This window comes from Perognathus longimembris, chromosome 6 (genome assembly GCF_023159225.1).
Source record: "Perognathus longimembris pacificus isolate PPM17 chromosome 6, ASM2315922v1, whole genome shotgun sequence".
NCBI lineage: Eukaryota > Metazoa > Chordata > Mammalia > Rodentia > Heteromyidae > Perognathus > Perognathus longimembris.
Window position 1 is genome coordinate 17,362,354 of NC_063166.1, and position 15,499 is coordinate 17,377,852.

The 15,499-nt window shown below is 40.1% G+C and overlaps 3 protein-coding genes across 3 annotated transcripts; all 3 read right to left on the bottom strand.

The window, feature by feature from the left end:
* Positions 1-1,085: 1,085 nt before the first annotated feature.
* Positions 1,086-1,506, bottom strand: LOC125352913 (histone H2B type 1-C/E/F/G/I). The gene has a single exon (XM_048348307.1). The coding sequence runs from the start codon at positions 1,486-1,488 to the stop codon at positions 1,108-1,110; it is 381 nt and encodes a 126-aa protein (XP_048204264.1). The 5' UTR covers positions 1,489-1,506; the 3' UTR covers positions 1,086-1,107.
* A 10,554-nt stretch (positions 1,507-12,060) lies between these two features.
* On the bottom strand, positions 12,061-12,981 carry LOC125352907 (histone H2B type 1-C/E/F/G/I). The gene has a single exon (XM_048348302.1). It carries the CDS (start codon positions 12,745-12,747, stop codon positions 12,367-12,369), a length of 381 nt encoding a protein of 126 aa, XP_048204259.1. The 5' UTR covers positions 12,748-12,981; the 3' UTR covers positions 12,061-12,366.
* A 287-nt stretch (positions 12,982-13,268) lies between these two features.
* H1-4 (H1.4 linker histone, cluster member) lies at positions 13,269-14,196 on the bottom strand. Its single transcript, XM_048348281.1, has one exon. The coding sequence runs from the start codon at positions 14,141-14,143 to the stop codon at positions 13,484-13,486; it is 660 nt and encodes a 219-aa protein (XP_048204238.1). The 5' UTR covers positions 14,144-14,196; the 3' UTR covers positions 13,269-13,483.
* Positions 14,197-15,499: the final 1,303 nt, after the last annotated feature.

Below are 15,499 nucleotides of genomic sequence, written 5' to 3' on the forward strand. Positions count from 1 at the left end.
TCAAGAGGATAGCAGTGACAGTGATTCTCGGGTAGATTTGGTATTTTCAATTATGAGTGAGGGACCTTTCTTACTCCCAAGAAACCCTTGAGAAAGGTTCACTTGAAAGGAAGTGGCTTGAGAAATGAGTTAAGAGAAACCAGAATGCTTACTTTCCCAGGATTAGTTATTGGCAAGTAAGATTACAAACTTTAGACTTCCAAACCTATGTCCAGCATGTGAATGTGACTACTCAGAGGCTGAGAGTGAATCTCAGATGTGCAGTGCACTCAAGTCTCCACCAGAAAACATTCCAGCCTTTCATCAACCTAAAATGTACTTGTACATTCTTTCTCAGTATTTGCCAGACTTCTTCCTTAGCTTGATTGTTCCACAATTGCTAAGAGCAGTAAAAGAACTGCATACAGGATAAGACTTGAGAGGAAATTCAGGTACTCCCTATATTTCATAACTATAGTAGTTTAGAAACGGGTGGCTAAGCGCGAAACTAATTTCCATACAACCTTGTCGGATAAAGTATAAAGAGTAACCTTTAGGTTGGTCGTTTAGAGAAGACCCCAGCCACCAGGGATTCCTGTTATTAAGGGAAAAGAATAAGTGTCTTGCCACAAGAGGATGGGGCACTATTACAGAGGCACTTTCCTCAAACTCAAAAAATCGACGTGTACACCTATAAAATTCCCTAAAAAAAAAAAATCACATAAGGCAGCGGACAGGTAGAAAATCAAGGGGAGGAATAAAAAATATAAAGGCTAAGGCGTATAACTAGCAGGTTTGTGTGCAGAAACACCTATTTGTAGCCCGTTGTTTCCCAGTGTCACAAACTCGACAGTGGTTGTTCACACACAAAATGGCGACCTGACGTCACCAAATGTTGCCACTAGTACTCAAGCCTCCTATGCCAAACAGCGCCGCGTTCACCACTCATCTGGTGTGGGGTATGGTGGTGCCCACACGTCTCTCCAAAACACACCCAACACACCAACTCCTTCCTAAAAACCACTATACGGTCCCTATACGGTACAAGTAAGATGTACAGCCCAGACAGTGAAAATAGTGAGTGGCTCTGAAAAGAGCCTTTTGGTTTTGGAGATTAAAGACTGTTGTTTACTTGGAGCTGGTGTACTTGGTGACGGCCTTGGTGCCCTCGGACACGGCGTGCTTGGCCAGCTCCCCGGGCAGCAGCAGGCGCACGGCCGTCTGGATCTCCCGCGACGTGATGGTCGAGCGCTTGTTGTAGTGCGCCAGGCGAGACGCCTCGCCCGCGATGCGCTCGAAGATGTCGTTCACGAACGAGTTCATGATGCCCATGGCCTTGGACGAGATACCGGTGTCCGGGTGGACCTGCTTCAGCACCTTGTACACGTACACCGAGTAGCTCTCCTTGCGGCTTCGCTTGCGCTTCTTGCCATCCTTCTTCTGCGCCTTGGTCACGGCTTTCTTGGAGCCCTTCTTGGGCGCGGGAGCGGACTTCGCTGGCTCTGGCATCCTGGATGTCTCTTCAACACAGAGTGAGTACTCCTCGCGCGGATATTGTTCTCTTATAGACAGCCTTATGCAAATGAGGAATTCTTTTTTTCCATCTGTGATTGGTTCCTTTGAGTGGGGCAGGTTTTCACCAATCAAGCTTCTTTTTTAACATCAGTAAACCTCTTCCCGCCCCCAAGCTCGCCGGGACTCGAAAATCAGGACGCCTTATTTTCTATTAACTAGTCAAAAGCAGAAGTGGGGCTGTGCCTAAGTGCTACCTCTCCCTGGCCTGGGTTGAAGCCTCTGAACACAAATGAAATCTGAGGAGTATAATTGTTACAGAGAACCGAGTTGAATACTTGGAAAACCGTAGTTTAACATTTGAATGTAGATTCCAGACAGAAAAGAGCAGCTGCATTTATCCACAGGAATCCAGACTGTTTACTGCTGAATTTGTGAAGCATGAAACGAGAGTGCACCGAAACCGCAGAGAAATAGCAAAATAACATTTCTACAAAAGAAACGAGGCAGGAAAGCATTTCCTAGACAATATGGCTGATATTTCTTACGGAGATAGCGAATTACAGCTTGTTTAGTCACAGGACTAGGATCCGAAATATTTAGTATGACTACTGAAAAGATCAGAAAAAAATTCTTAAAGCTTTATTATTCTGGTTTTTTATTGTTGAAATAGGTTAGGTACTCATTTCTTTCCTTTCCAGTGTCTATAACTTCACTTCCTTTTTCTAAACAATCCGTCCAGCCAGCCCTCGCAATGATAGGTTTAAGTCCCCAGAGGACTAGATGTTTTCTACACTTGGCAGATTAACATTGGAGTCTTTTGTTTCACAAATCCTACATTTGTTTTTCTCACTGCATTGGTGAGGAGAAATGCTTTTGAAACAACACATTTAGCACTCTGTTCTTCATAGCCTTGGTAGCAATGTTGGGGATATGATTAACATAATTTGTATAATAATAAATGCTCTCAATGATTTTTTTTTTGTCAGAAACTCATTGCACAACAGACAGATTTGTTTTTGTTAACAAAACAACCTTTTAACCAGAAAGTCTGGTCAAATTTGACATTTAAATGAAGATCTTACAAATTAGGAAAAGCCAACAGGGTATGTAAAGAAAATCAGGCAGCTGCTGCATCTTTGATAGGAAGTAAGTTATACATGTACATGAGCTAGTCCATGTTTTCTAAAAAACACATTTCAAGAAATACCAGTGAAACCACACAGGCTCCCCCCAGTATAAAACTTGAGCAACCAAATTTAGGCCAAATATTACAATACAAACAAATAATTTATAAAGTAAAACTTTTAGTCCCAAAAAACTAAAATGAAAAGAGCTCCCTGACAATTAACAGACATATCATATACAACAAGGGCAATGGTCAATGAAGTCACCATAAACATTTCACTAATGACTAAGTCACAAAAAGCTGACATGTACTTTTCTTTATTCCCTGGCCAATGCAGTCTATACCTGAATTTGGTTGATCTGTAATATACAGAAATAAAGGTCACATTTTCTCAAACATTATTTCTTCCTTTTCACCTTCTCCATAATTTTCTCTAGAAACATTTTTGCTTTTATATGACCAGTTGATCTCAAATGCCTTTTTTAGCTCTCATCTTAAAGGCCCCCCTCATAGTGTATTTTACATAGTGCCTTCACAAGAGTGAAGAGTGAATATCCTATGAGGTTTTATCCTGAGGGTTATGTTGCGCTAAAGAGAGCTAGAGAAACTAAAAACAAGTAAAACATTATGCAAAATGATCATATGAGATGCCCTCTGTATAGCAGAACTATTAACATTTGTATTGGCTAGATTATGTATAATAGGTAGAATCTACTTTGCTAAAAACTGACTCTACTTGGGCCTGTAAATGTCCAAATGTTAACTACAGACAGGATAAAAATTGAACATCTCTGTTTCCATTTCACATCTGTCTCCTTTGCTCTGACCTATTCTCTTCTGCAGCCACTGTGTATTCTGGACTAAGGGACATGTGACAGGAAAGGAAAACTACCCCAAAGCAACCACCTCCACTGAAAGCCAGAATCACCTTCCTCCATTGAGGATAACTACCTATAAATGATGAGGCTGCCTTCCAGAACAGCAACCATCATCTCATGGGATCCAGATTCCTTTTTTAAGTGACAATGATGAACAACTTCTTAATCTTTCATAGAACCCAAACTGAGACAATAATCAACCAGGTCTCCCTTCACTGGGACAATTTAATAATTCTTGCGGCAAACAGTTCTCTAACCCAAAAGCTAATTTCAGTATTCCAAATATGGGGTGAGATACTTAGTATCCCTCTTCCCTCATTTGGAAATCACATTAATACTTTTAGTATGGACTTCATTGATGAAAGCACCAGCCCAGAAAACCACTTGGACACCAAGTCTTGTACAGCAAAGTTTATTGTTAGGAAGTTGACAGGCTCTCTTTGGATAGATATTAGTAGCCTCTCCCAATGCAGGGGAAGTGGTTATATAGTGCCAAGGAAGCAAAAGGCAGGACAGGGAGATGGAAAGTGGGAAGTCTTGCAGCTGGACCCTAGAATTAATGTGTGGCCAGGGCAGAACCTCCTGACACACAGTAGCATTTTGCTGACAGAGCTCAGGGCTAGAGAGAGTACAGTTTAGGTGGGAATGGGTGATTGTGGCCTGGCTTGGCCACCTGATTTTGGGGAAAGGGCAGATGACATAGGATGCAGGTTGTCAAGCCACAATAGGGGTGGATATGCTAATAACAGATAGTATATTGGAGTCAGTAGCTGAACCTGGCATTGGAATCCCCACAGTTGGAAGGAGAGACCCAAAATCTTTGTTCATGTGAATTTAGCAAACCTTTATTTTTCTAGTTTGATTAAATACTGTAGCCTCTCTGTGCCCAATTCAGCACATGTATAAACTCAATTCCATTTCTTGGATCATTTTCTGTAATAACTTCTTTGCACATATAAAATTCAAAGAAATGTATATCTTTTCTCCTGATATTTTGTCTTATTCTGGTTTAATTTTTAGGTACAAATTCCAGGAGTGGAATGAAAAGGTGATGATTGGATTGTACCTAAAAATATGTTTTACCATAAAGCCAGCCTCTTCTGAGTAGAGGCCCATAATATGCCACTGTCCCTGGCTTCTTTTTGCTCAAGGCTAGCACTCTACCACTTGAGCCACAGTGCCAATTCTGGCCTTTTCTGTTTATGTGGCACTGAGGAATCAAACCCAGGGCATCATGCATGCTAGGCAAGCACTCTACTGCTAAGCTATATTCCCAGCCCTGAGTCCTTACATTTAAAGGGAACACTTGACAAACCTTCCTATCCGGTTACAAGAAGACTCAGATCATGATCAGCCTTGTCAGTTGCAATCAATTACATTTCATTTAGATCTTACTGGGTCTGCTAGTTATTAAATGAATAAAATATTAAATACAATTGCTCCTATTTTAATGTAATCTAGATTTATTGAAATGTACTGAAATTGAATTTTAGACCCCAGCCCTAAATTCCAGGAGTCCCAAATTAGGTTCAACCACTCACCACCATATACCCAATAAAAAGACATTGTGAAGAGCAGAGAATGGAGATGACTGATGTCAGCCAGCTCCTGAGGTGTAGACATTGGCTTCAGGTTAAATAGGGAAACTTGGGGGGAGGAGAGGAGAAAGTTATGCCTAGTTAATAACAGTCTCAACTGAAAAGTGAGATCTTGATGACCACTAGTTCACTCATTGTTCCAGCTGGAATTCCAGGGAAGTTAGCACTTCATGAACAATGTAGTCTCCTGAGTTTTGGGCTGCCAAGTTTCTGTCTCAAATCCATGAGAAGATGACATTATATGTTTGAGGGACAGTTTGATTTCCACACAAAATGATCTGAACACATAAATAATTGCATAGGGAGGGCAGCCAAGAATAGTTCAGATTAAAGGGTACAGAGAGAAGGATGGGGGACTTTCTGTTCATTTACAGACTCAGCTTAAGCTTTCTCTTACACTATATAAAAAATGTTACATACTATGAATATTTCCTGTCCACATAAAGCTTTTGGGTCATTTGAGTCCCAGATCATTTGATGGCAAGGTAAAGAATAACCATGAAGTTATCTCAAAATTATTCTATTTAATAAATTTGTCTGATAGACTTATTCCTAGTATAATTCTATCCACATCTAAAATATTTTTTTTCATGTGCACAGAGCATATCAATTAAAGATGGCATAAATTTAAGTGCAATTTATTCTAAGATATTTTGCTATATGATTGTGATCTTATGGAGGGATGCTTTTATGATTTTCTTTTGCCTTTCTGAGATCATGCTTGGTTATATGCAATTTCTGTTCGGTGTATGATCTACTTTTTTAACAAAGCAAATGAATGTTAACAGTAGCTTTATTGTTTCTGTTATGTCTGACTAGAGTTACTGAAGTATATTATTACTTATGTATCAACAAATATGTTACTTTGAGAATAAATCATGCATAGATTTTAAAAGATAATAGAAATAAATATGCAGGAAAAGATGCCTGGGAAATGTTTACCAAGACCATGCAAGTACAGTCATTATTAATATTAGAAAAAATTATTTAAAACAATATATTAGTAGAGACAGAGCAGGACATTGTTGTGACATTTATCTTCAATGAGAAAAACTAGATATTCTAGAAAGTTCTTCTGAAGCAAAACATTTAAGTAGTAAAAGAATGCACTACCACATACTTGCCCAACTTAAAAGACAAACATATTTTTTAGATAAAATGTACCTAAACAATAAAACCCTAAGAGCTGAGACAAGGTAATAAATACAGCCTGGTGCAAATACCAAGAAATTCCGGGCTTTGGAAATTAGGCTACCTAACTCTTGGGGAGAAAGTTCTAGGCTTTTAAACAGTACTAAGACACTGAATATAAAGCCAAAACTATTTGAGAAAGTGTGAGTTGAAAGAAAATGTAGCAAAGGATTCTAGGAATAAGATTTGTTTATTTTTGCAAGACTGCAGAAGAGTGTAGAGAAAATTTGTCCCAAAGATTTAGAGTCTGAGGTTTTCAAGGGATGTCCTGGAATTAAAGTGCTGCAGTTTCGTTGCACCCCCTAGTGGCTGAAGGCTAAGATCCAGCGTGTTCAAAGAGTTTTCCTTCTATACACTCTTCAGATAGGAAGTGTAGTTTTACAGAGGTTGATCATTTATTTATTTATTGAACAATTATTTTATTGGGCAACTAGTATGTGCCAGGAGCATTAGTAACTTAGTAACCATTAGTAACTTTGAGTGTATAAATAAAAGACAAAATAAATGCCACAAGACTAGAGTTTCCTTTGACACATGGAGAAAAAATAAAGAGGAAAACAAAGGAAAATAATAAATAATTAAAATCAAATCAACTTTCATACATATATTAGAACATTTTCTTCAGTGTAGAATTTCAGTTTTGTTTTCTTATTTTTAGAAAAAAAAAAAGAAAAGATTTTTGTGAGTTCTTGAAGTGTTGTGGACCTTGGGTACTACTGTGCATAATGTTACCCTGAAGATCAAATTTTAAAACATAGTTATTCAGTTGGAAAATAATTATACACACACATAGAATACATTCTTACAAGATATGCCTTACAAACAGCAAGGTGACCTTAGAGTTAAAAGGAATGTCTTCATCCATTGGAAATATGGTGGAATGTGAGCTCTGGGTCTTGAAGCTTCTTCTTATGTGTAAGTGACCACACTTGTGTTCAGAATGGATGCATACAAAGTCAAAGTTAAAACATTGGCTGCCCAAAGTCACAGACCCAGTTCACAAGTTGATATCCTGGTCAAAGACTGACTGCTGACCAAACACTGACATAAAACGAGAGTCTGGTAGAGTGCTGGTCTTGAGCAAAGGAAGCTCAGGGCCAGTGCCCAGGGACTGAGCTCAAGCCCCAGGATGGGCAAAAACAACAACAACAAAAACCAATAACAACAAAGCTATAGTCTGCTCTGTGAGGTAGCTGGAGTGGCTTAATGTGTTATAAGCCTAACCTTCTCAGGTGCCAGAATATGGAGAAATGGCTTTAAGATGGAGAGGGCCCTAGGTGAGAGTTTATGGTGAGTCAGGGATGTTTGTTGTCATTCTTGTTTGTTCTTCCTGGAATAGAATGGTATGTCTTTCAAAACAAAGTTATTCAAATGTGGTGTCAGTACTAATTGCATCTCTACCACTTGGATAATTTGAAATATAAGCTACCAGCCTCTACTCCAGAAATGGATCCCAATGTATCAGAAACTATTGTGTTGGTGAGTAGCAATTCTTTTTTAATGTTTCAGGTGATTTTGATGCTCACACAAGTTTGACATTTGTGTTTCCTTTACATTCATTGGATAGGGGTGTGGGTGACATCTCAAATAGTGGCTTGAGGATCATTCCACTGATTTTTTTTTTTTTTTTTTCGCCAGTCCTGGGCTTGATCTCAGGGCCTGGGTACTATCCCTGAGCTTCTTTTGCTCAAAGATAGCACTCCACCACTTGAGACACTTCTGGCTTTTTCTGTGTATGTGGTACTGAAGAATTGAACCTAGGTCTTAATGCATGCTTGGCACATACTCTACTGCTAAGCCACATTCACAGCCCCTCCTCTCAGATCTTGATATAATAAAATGTAAAGATTGACAGTAGGCAGATAATTAAATGGATGAATAGATAGACATCCTGGAAAAGTAAGGATCAGAAAACAAAAATTTAAATCAAGAGTGAATGTACACTTTTAATTCTCCATAAATTTTAATTATAATTAATTATATTTATAATGTATCACTTAGAGGCTTTCTACCATCCTCTATTCAGACTTCTAGCAAAGGTAGTCTGTGGTAAATGATGAAGTCTTAGTAACAAGGCTTTTAATAGCAATAAATTCCATTTGAAGAAATCAAATACAAATTAAATGAAAAAATTCTGTTGAAATTCCTCCACTCCTTAAATATCTCCTTTTGTTGAATCAGTGTTTAGTAAATTTGATGGATTGGGTTGGGGTGGGGTATGTAGTAGGTGGGATGGTTCTCATTTTCAAACAGATCACACGTCTAATACTTTGTAACTTTTATGGACAGATGCTTATCTTCAATTATTTTCTACATTCACTTCTTTTCAGCATATCTCCCCTGAATAAAGAAATAAAAAGGATGTACTTGTTAGGTGCCATTTTACCATAAGAATTAAAAAGAGGAATCTTTTTTATTTATGCTTGATTAATGGTCTCTATTAGGAATCTTTTCTCCAATTGTTTTTGTTTGTTTGTTTGTTTTTGTTTTTTGTCAGTCCTGGGCCTTGGACTCATGGCCTGAACACTGTCCCTGACTTCTTTTTGCTCAAGCACTCTGCCACTTGAGCCACAGCACCACTTCTGGCCTATATATGTGGTGCTGGGGAATCAAACCAAGAGCTTCATGTATAGCAGGCAAGCACTCTTGCCACTAGGCCATATTCCCAGCCCTTCCCCAATTGTTAATCATCATTAAGCTTCAACAGTAATAGCTCAAGGTATGCTTAGTTGAGATATCTCTGAATAACATGATTTCAGTTTCAAATATTTCAGCTCTTCTTGGGTAGGACTCATACAGTTTAAGAATGCATATTCTCTACCTTTCGTTTTGGCTTGAAGAAATTTATATGTTGGCTATTCACTAAACTCTGTGAAAATGAAAATATAATTGCTACCAGTTGCTAAATGGGAACTAAATGACAATTACTGTTTATAGAGATTCACAAGGACTATCCCAATTCCTTTGTAAAATATCCTTAAATAATCTGCTTTTAGGTTACCTATGTAACTTATGTAGCATAAGTTACTTATGCTATTAGGTTACATATATGTTATAGTCTTCAGAGTAAGAATTGGAGGCAAACAGTAAACAATTAATAAATAAATAAATTTGTTAGTACCAATTATAATGAAGAATGAATAAGTCAAGAATATTAACAATGGGAGAAAAGAGGGTGCATTTTACAAATCTGATGGTCAGAGAAACCCTCCCAAGTGTGGTGACATTTTAGTCAGCCACCAAGGAAAATCTTAAGAAATGTGGGAAGAGTTTTATGTATTGTATGACAGCTATTATTCCATTCCAGACACCAAATATGCGACTAGGTCTGCCTATCCATTTTTTTCTCCTTCTCTGGGTTTTTCTCTCCCACATTCTGTTAAAGGCTTCTCTTTTCATCTGTAAGCTGCTTCCTTACTAGCTATTGTTGGTTTGCTTTTTCCATTTCTTCTGTGAGTACTTAATTTCTATCATCCTTCTCATTTATTTTTTTCTAAAATGTAGTCATAATTTGGCTGTGAGATTTATAAGCTATTATATTCATGAAACAGCTTGACATTGTCAACTTTTTAAATAGATTTCTAAAAAATATCTCTATAATATTCTTGGTGCCTGTCAGTGTAGCAAAATTTATGGCTTATGAGGCAGGAAAAACCACTCAAGTAATTGCTGCTGCTCATATACAGAAAAGCTTCATTCCCCTGCCCCTCCTGCCGTTTCTCTATTTAGCACTGGAAGTCAAATGGTACCAATGAATTTCAAAAACATTAAACTTCCTTCAGAGTTGATTTTGTGGTCTATCTCGAATCTTCTTTTCTTTCAGCCAGGTTTTAGTGAAGGTAAATTAAAGAGATATTCTTGTGACTGTTTGTTTGAATAAAATACCCCCATCCCCAAAACAATTCTCCAATGAGAAATCCCCTTACAATTTCTAAGAGCAGCACAGTTGATCTAAATATTTACGACAGTGGGAGAGAATAATAAAAACCAAATAGCTGGGCTGGGAATATGGCCTAGCGGTAAAGTGCTTGCCTCATATACATGAAGCACTGGGTTTGATTCCTCAGTGGAGAGGAATATATATAGAAAAAACTGTAAGTGGCTCTGTGGCTCAAGTGGTAGAGTGCTAGCCTTGAGCAAAAAGAAGCCAGACACAGTGCTCAGGCCCTGAGTTCAAGCTGCAGGACTGGCAAAAAACAAAAAACAAATAGTTGTGGCACTCAGTCTTTTGGTATTCAGTCTTGTTTAATGATATGCAAGTAAAAATTGAAGAAAATGTCCTTAACACTATAGGTATAGTAAAGGATTACACTTGCCTAAAGAGTGGTTGTCCTTGGCTAGTAGGTCATCTCTATGTTGGAGTTCCTGACATACTTTTTTTTTGGGGGGGGGGTAAGCCTGAGGGCCAGGGTTACTCTAGTTCATCAAACAACAAGCTGGATAGTGGGAGCTTTGGGGCTATGCCATATTTGTAATACCTCTGGACAGACAGGAGACTAAAGACCAGTCATGTAGGGAGCCATTCCTTTGTATGTGATCCAGGGTGAGTTTTCCTGATTGTGAATACTCTGGGTGCATATTGTTCTTTGACAGAGATGTATCTGAAATATTGATGAGTTCTGCTTTTGTTTCCTTACTTGGCTGATTTTCATGTATGTCCTTGTGTGAAAGTGTAATTTTGTGCATCACATAGTTCTGAGTGTTTTTCCAGTCTGAGGATATTTTAGGAGACTTGGATTTGCAAACTCCATTTGATGTTAAATTTAAGGGAATCTTAGGGACTGTTTCTTAGTTGCAAAATATGTAAAAATAGTACTTTGTTATTCAAAAACAAGATGAATATTTTTCTTTAATGAGGTTGGCAGTTCCTATAAGAACCCAAGCCCATTCAATGGCTTACAGAATTCCAAACTAAGACAAGCATTTTAGGACTAGTGACCAGACCATTAATGAAAGCTCTGCTCTGTGTCTGAAAGCATCAGGAGGTAAAGGACTACCTTGTCTCTCTTTCTATCCCAAGTATTAACTGTAGTGCATAAAGACTTTCCATGACCATTTCTTGACTAAAGTCAATTCTAAGCAAACATGCTATGAAAAGTCAAAGTACAATTTATCAAGGAATTTGGGTGCAGTTCAAAACTCATAATTCTTCATGATCAAATTCTACTTTCTTCTACCTTTACTTTCCACTTCTCTTAGTCTTAGATTTTGATTATATTTTCTAATATTTTATATATCTATATACTTTATGTATTTACAATATTTACATAGTTTCTTCTATGTTCTAGTATTTTTCATTTCATTACATTTAAATTATTTCTACTCTTATTTCTGGGAAATAACTCTCCACTGGAACTCTGCATTTCACATTTCAGACAGCACTCCACGCCCCCCCCACCCCCATCCACCTTCATCCATCTCATGATTTTATTGTGGGATTCTTACATACTCAGCTTCCTTGTCTCCAATCTCTTTTCCTAGGTTGCACCCTATTTAGACCCACCCCTTCCCTACCTTCCTTTCAAAACCACACTGAAATTAGCTCAACTGAAAAGCAAGCACTCATTGTTTCAACGAAAACTCACATGGTCTTCAGCCTATTTCTACCCCACAAATCTACATAGCTAAAGAAAAAAGGAAAAGGTAGACAATGCGGAAGTGAGAACACTAAGTCATCACCTCGTGGACTAGTGCTTAGTCAATTTAAAGACAAGAGAACGTTTACATCGAGCTTATTAGTACGTATAAATACCCACTTTACAGAACTAGTACGTGCCTGTAATGTGTGCTGTGTCTGGAAGGTTACTCTCTGTACATTGTTTTCTACACAGCACTCACAGGATTAAAACCGGCTGCGTATTACAAAGGGCGCAGTGGCGCATGCTCCTCAATCCCTCATATGGAAGGCTGGCAAGATCGAGTTCCGGGTCAGCCAGAACTATGCAAAAATATGGCAGTGAAGCTTTTACTTCACTATGGAAACAATTTGGGAATGGCAGAGTTACAACTCATTTATAGAGTCATGAAGGGCTCTTAAAAGAGCCTTTGTGATAAATGAGTTGAAGCTTACTTGGCAGGTTCACTTGGAGCTGGTGTACTTGGTGACGGCCTTGGTGCCCTCGGACACGGCGTGCTTGGCCAGCTCCCCGGGCAGCAGCAGGCGCACGGCCGTCTGGATCTCCCGCGACGTGATGGTCGAGCGCTTGTTGTAGTGCGCCAGGCGAGACGCCTCGCCCGCGATGCGCTCGAAGATGTCGTTCACGAACGAGTTCATGATGCCCATGGCCTTGGACGAGATGCCGGTGTCCGGGTGGACCTGCTTCAGCACCTTGTACACGTACACCGAGTAGCTCTCCTTGCGGCTGCGCTTGCGCTTCTTGCCGTCCTTCTTCTGCGCCTTGGTCACCGCCTTCTTCGAGCCCTTCTTGGGCGCGGGAGCGGACTTCGCTGGCTCTGGCATTATGGCACAAAAAGCAAGGAACAACCACTGGCAATGTAACACAAATGGAAGGGCTGTCCCCCTTCTTGGTTAAGCCACAGTCATTTATAGGGCCGGTATTCAAATGAAGTTAGTAAAGTTTCCTCTTCGATTGGATCACTTTACTGTGTCGTCACAAATGAGAATGTAAACGACTTTGCCTACCCTTTCATTGGCTCTTTTCGCTGCAGCATTCACCCAATCGGAGAGCCTAAACGAGGCCACTGAAAGCAGTAAGGAAAACAAGTGTCATCACTTATAATTTGAAGTTCTAGGATGAATTGCTGTGAAGTTGTGTCCAGCTACAAGGAAATGGCACCGAAACGGATAGTTAATCCCTATCGACCCTTTTAAACGGTATCCTTACTTCAACAGTATGCTTGGCTGTTATGCATCTGACAAAATTCAAAATTTTCAACTCAGTCTCAGAATAGTTTAATTTATTCGGCTACGTTACACACTTTGCACCAGTTTGCGCGCACGCAAACTTTTGACCTAAAGTATGAGCTACAGTACTCGGGTTTATTAACTACCATTGCACATTTCCCTGCGAGCAAGCAAAGTGGCCAAGTCAGGCTCCTCAGCTGCGCGCGAAAGCCCGCCCCCAGCTCCTAGCGACGCCCACTTGAACGTGCAGCAGCTCTTTTACTGAGATCGGTGGGTGGCTCTGAAAAGAGCCTTTGGGTTGTGTTGTGCAAAGCAGTTGGCCAAAGGAACTTTATTTCTTCTTGGCTGCTGCCTTCTTTGGCTTGGCTGCCTTGGGCTTAGCGGCTTTTGGTTTTGCCGCCTTAGGCTTCACAGCCTTTGCCTTGGCTGGGCTCTTGGGCGCCTTCTTCGGCTTGGCCGCTTTCGCCTTTTTCGGGCTCTTTGCTTTTTTCGCTGCTGCAGCTGCGGCTGGCTTCTTTGCCTTCTTTGGGGTCTTCTTGGCGCTTTTCTTGGGGGTGGCAGTCCCCGTAGCCTTCTTGGGCTTCTTTGCAGCGCCTGTAGTTTTCTTGGCCTTAGCCGCACCTGCCTTTTTCGCCCTAGGCTTGGCTTCCCCGGAGGCCGCCTTCTTGTTGAGTTTGAAAGAGCCCGAAGCACCGGTGCCTTTGGTCTGCACCAGGGTGCCTTTGCTCACCAGGCTCTTCAGACCGAGCTTGATGCGGCTGTTGTTCTTCTCCACATCGTAGCCGGCGGCTGCCAATGCCTTTTTAAGCGCGGCCAAAGACACTCCGCTGCGCTCCTTAGAAGCAGCAACTGCCTTGGTGATGAGCTCGGACACGGGGGGCCCGGACGCCTTGCGCTTCGCAGCACCTGCGGTCTTGCGTGCCTTCTTCTTCACTGGCGTCTTCTCAGCGGGGGCCGGAGCAGTCGGGGCGGCGGGCGCAGTCTCGGACATGTTGACACGAGCTTATAGAAAGCAAGCAACTCGAGCCGGAAGCAGAGGCACTGGCCAGGACTCGGGCAGTGGCGCTGCGCCCTCCCGTTTATATAGGGCGGAGCTGCTCCGTGATTGGTGCGCTGTCCAGCCCGCCTCGCTGGCAGACACAGAGTGTCCTCTCCGATCCCGAGTTGTGTTTGTTACACCTCAAAAAAGGCCAAAAATGTCAAAATTCTCTACATAGAATTGCGAGATTTTTTATAGATAATGATCCCCGAAGTCTCGGGCTTCATGCACATCTCAAATAATGAGGAAAGGATAAAAGTTTGTGCCAAAAACTAGCAATATTTCCCGCCCTGCTCTGCAAATTTCAACTCAGAGAAACAAAACTTTCTATTTTCTTCGTAAATTATAAACTGATCTTTAACTCTGGAGTTTTTTGACCTATCGAATGTGATTCTCCAAGTTGTTAGCTTCTTATATAGTCAAGATTCATGCCACTGGCACTAAGATTTTAATTACAAATCTTCACTTAAGTGAAGGAAGTAACACAGGCTCCTCCGAGAGTCCTGCCTATTGAGCCGAGGGCATTTGAGTTCATCAAACTGGTTTAGTTTAATGCCAAACAAATAATTGCCCATTTAGGGTAAAATTTTAGACTCCTAGGACATCAATCTATGCAATAGTCGATTTGTTTTAGTCTAATGTACCAAAGTTTTAAAATAATTCCTTAGGATAATTCTATTCCTTTCTGCTCCCAAGGGTTGGGGGCGGGGCTGTTGCTTCTCTCTTGCTCTGGCCAACTACTCCATAGGTTGGGGTACCTTGAATTTAGAATATTAGGGAAATAAGGGTATCCAAAACATCCATTGGACACACACATGGAAAAGGATAAATTTTAAGTAACACATAAATAATGCCCATAAAGCCATTAAAAGCAAAAGTGCACTTTGAAGAATTTGTCTGCAGCCTTGCTCAATTCTTTTGGCATATGTTTCAGGATTAAATTGTAATATGATATGCATAAATGACACATAAGCATTGATCATAAGATAAAAGTGAATGAGAAATGTGTGTTGGAACACTACTATTCCCATTGCCTGATAAACAGACCCCAATATTACTGAATATCTGATTAAGTCTACCCACTGTATATGGTTTTAGTCCTCATGATGATTATGGCCTATGTTTCCATGAGCTTTTTGAAAATAAATAACATATAGGGATTGAATGATAAGTACATTTTTTTTCTCAGAAATTGATCTTGGAGAAGTTGCCAGGCTGAGTAATTGACTTCTGAAAACCTTGCAAGGTGTTGAAATAATGACTTTGTTAAGATAGTTACTCAGCTATTGAAAAAGATAAGTTGATAAT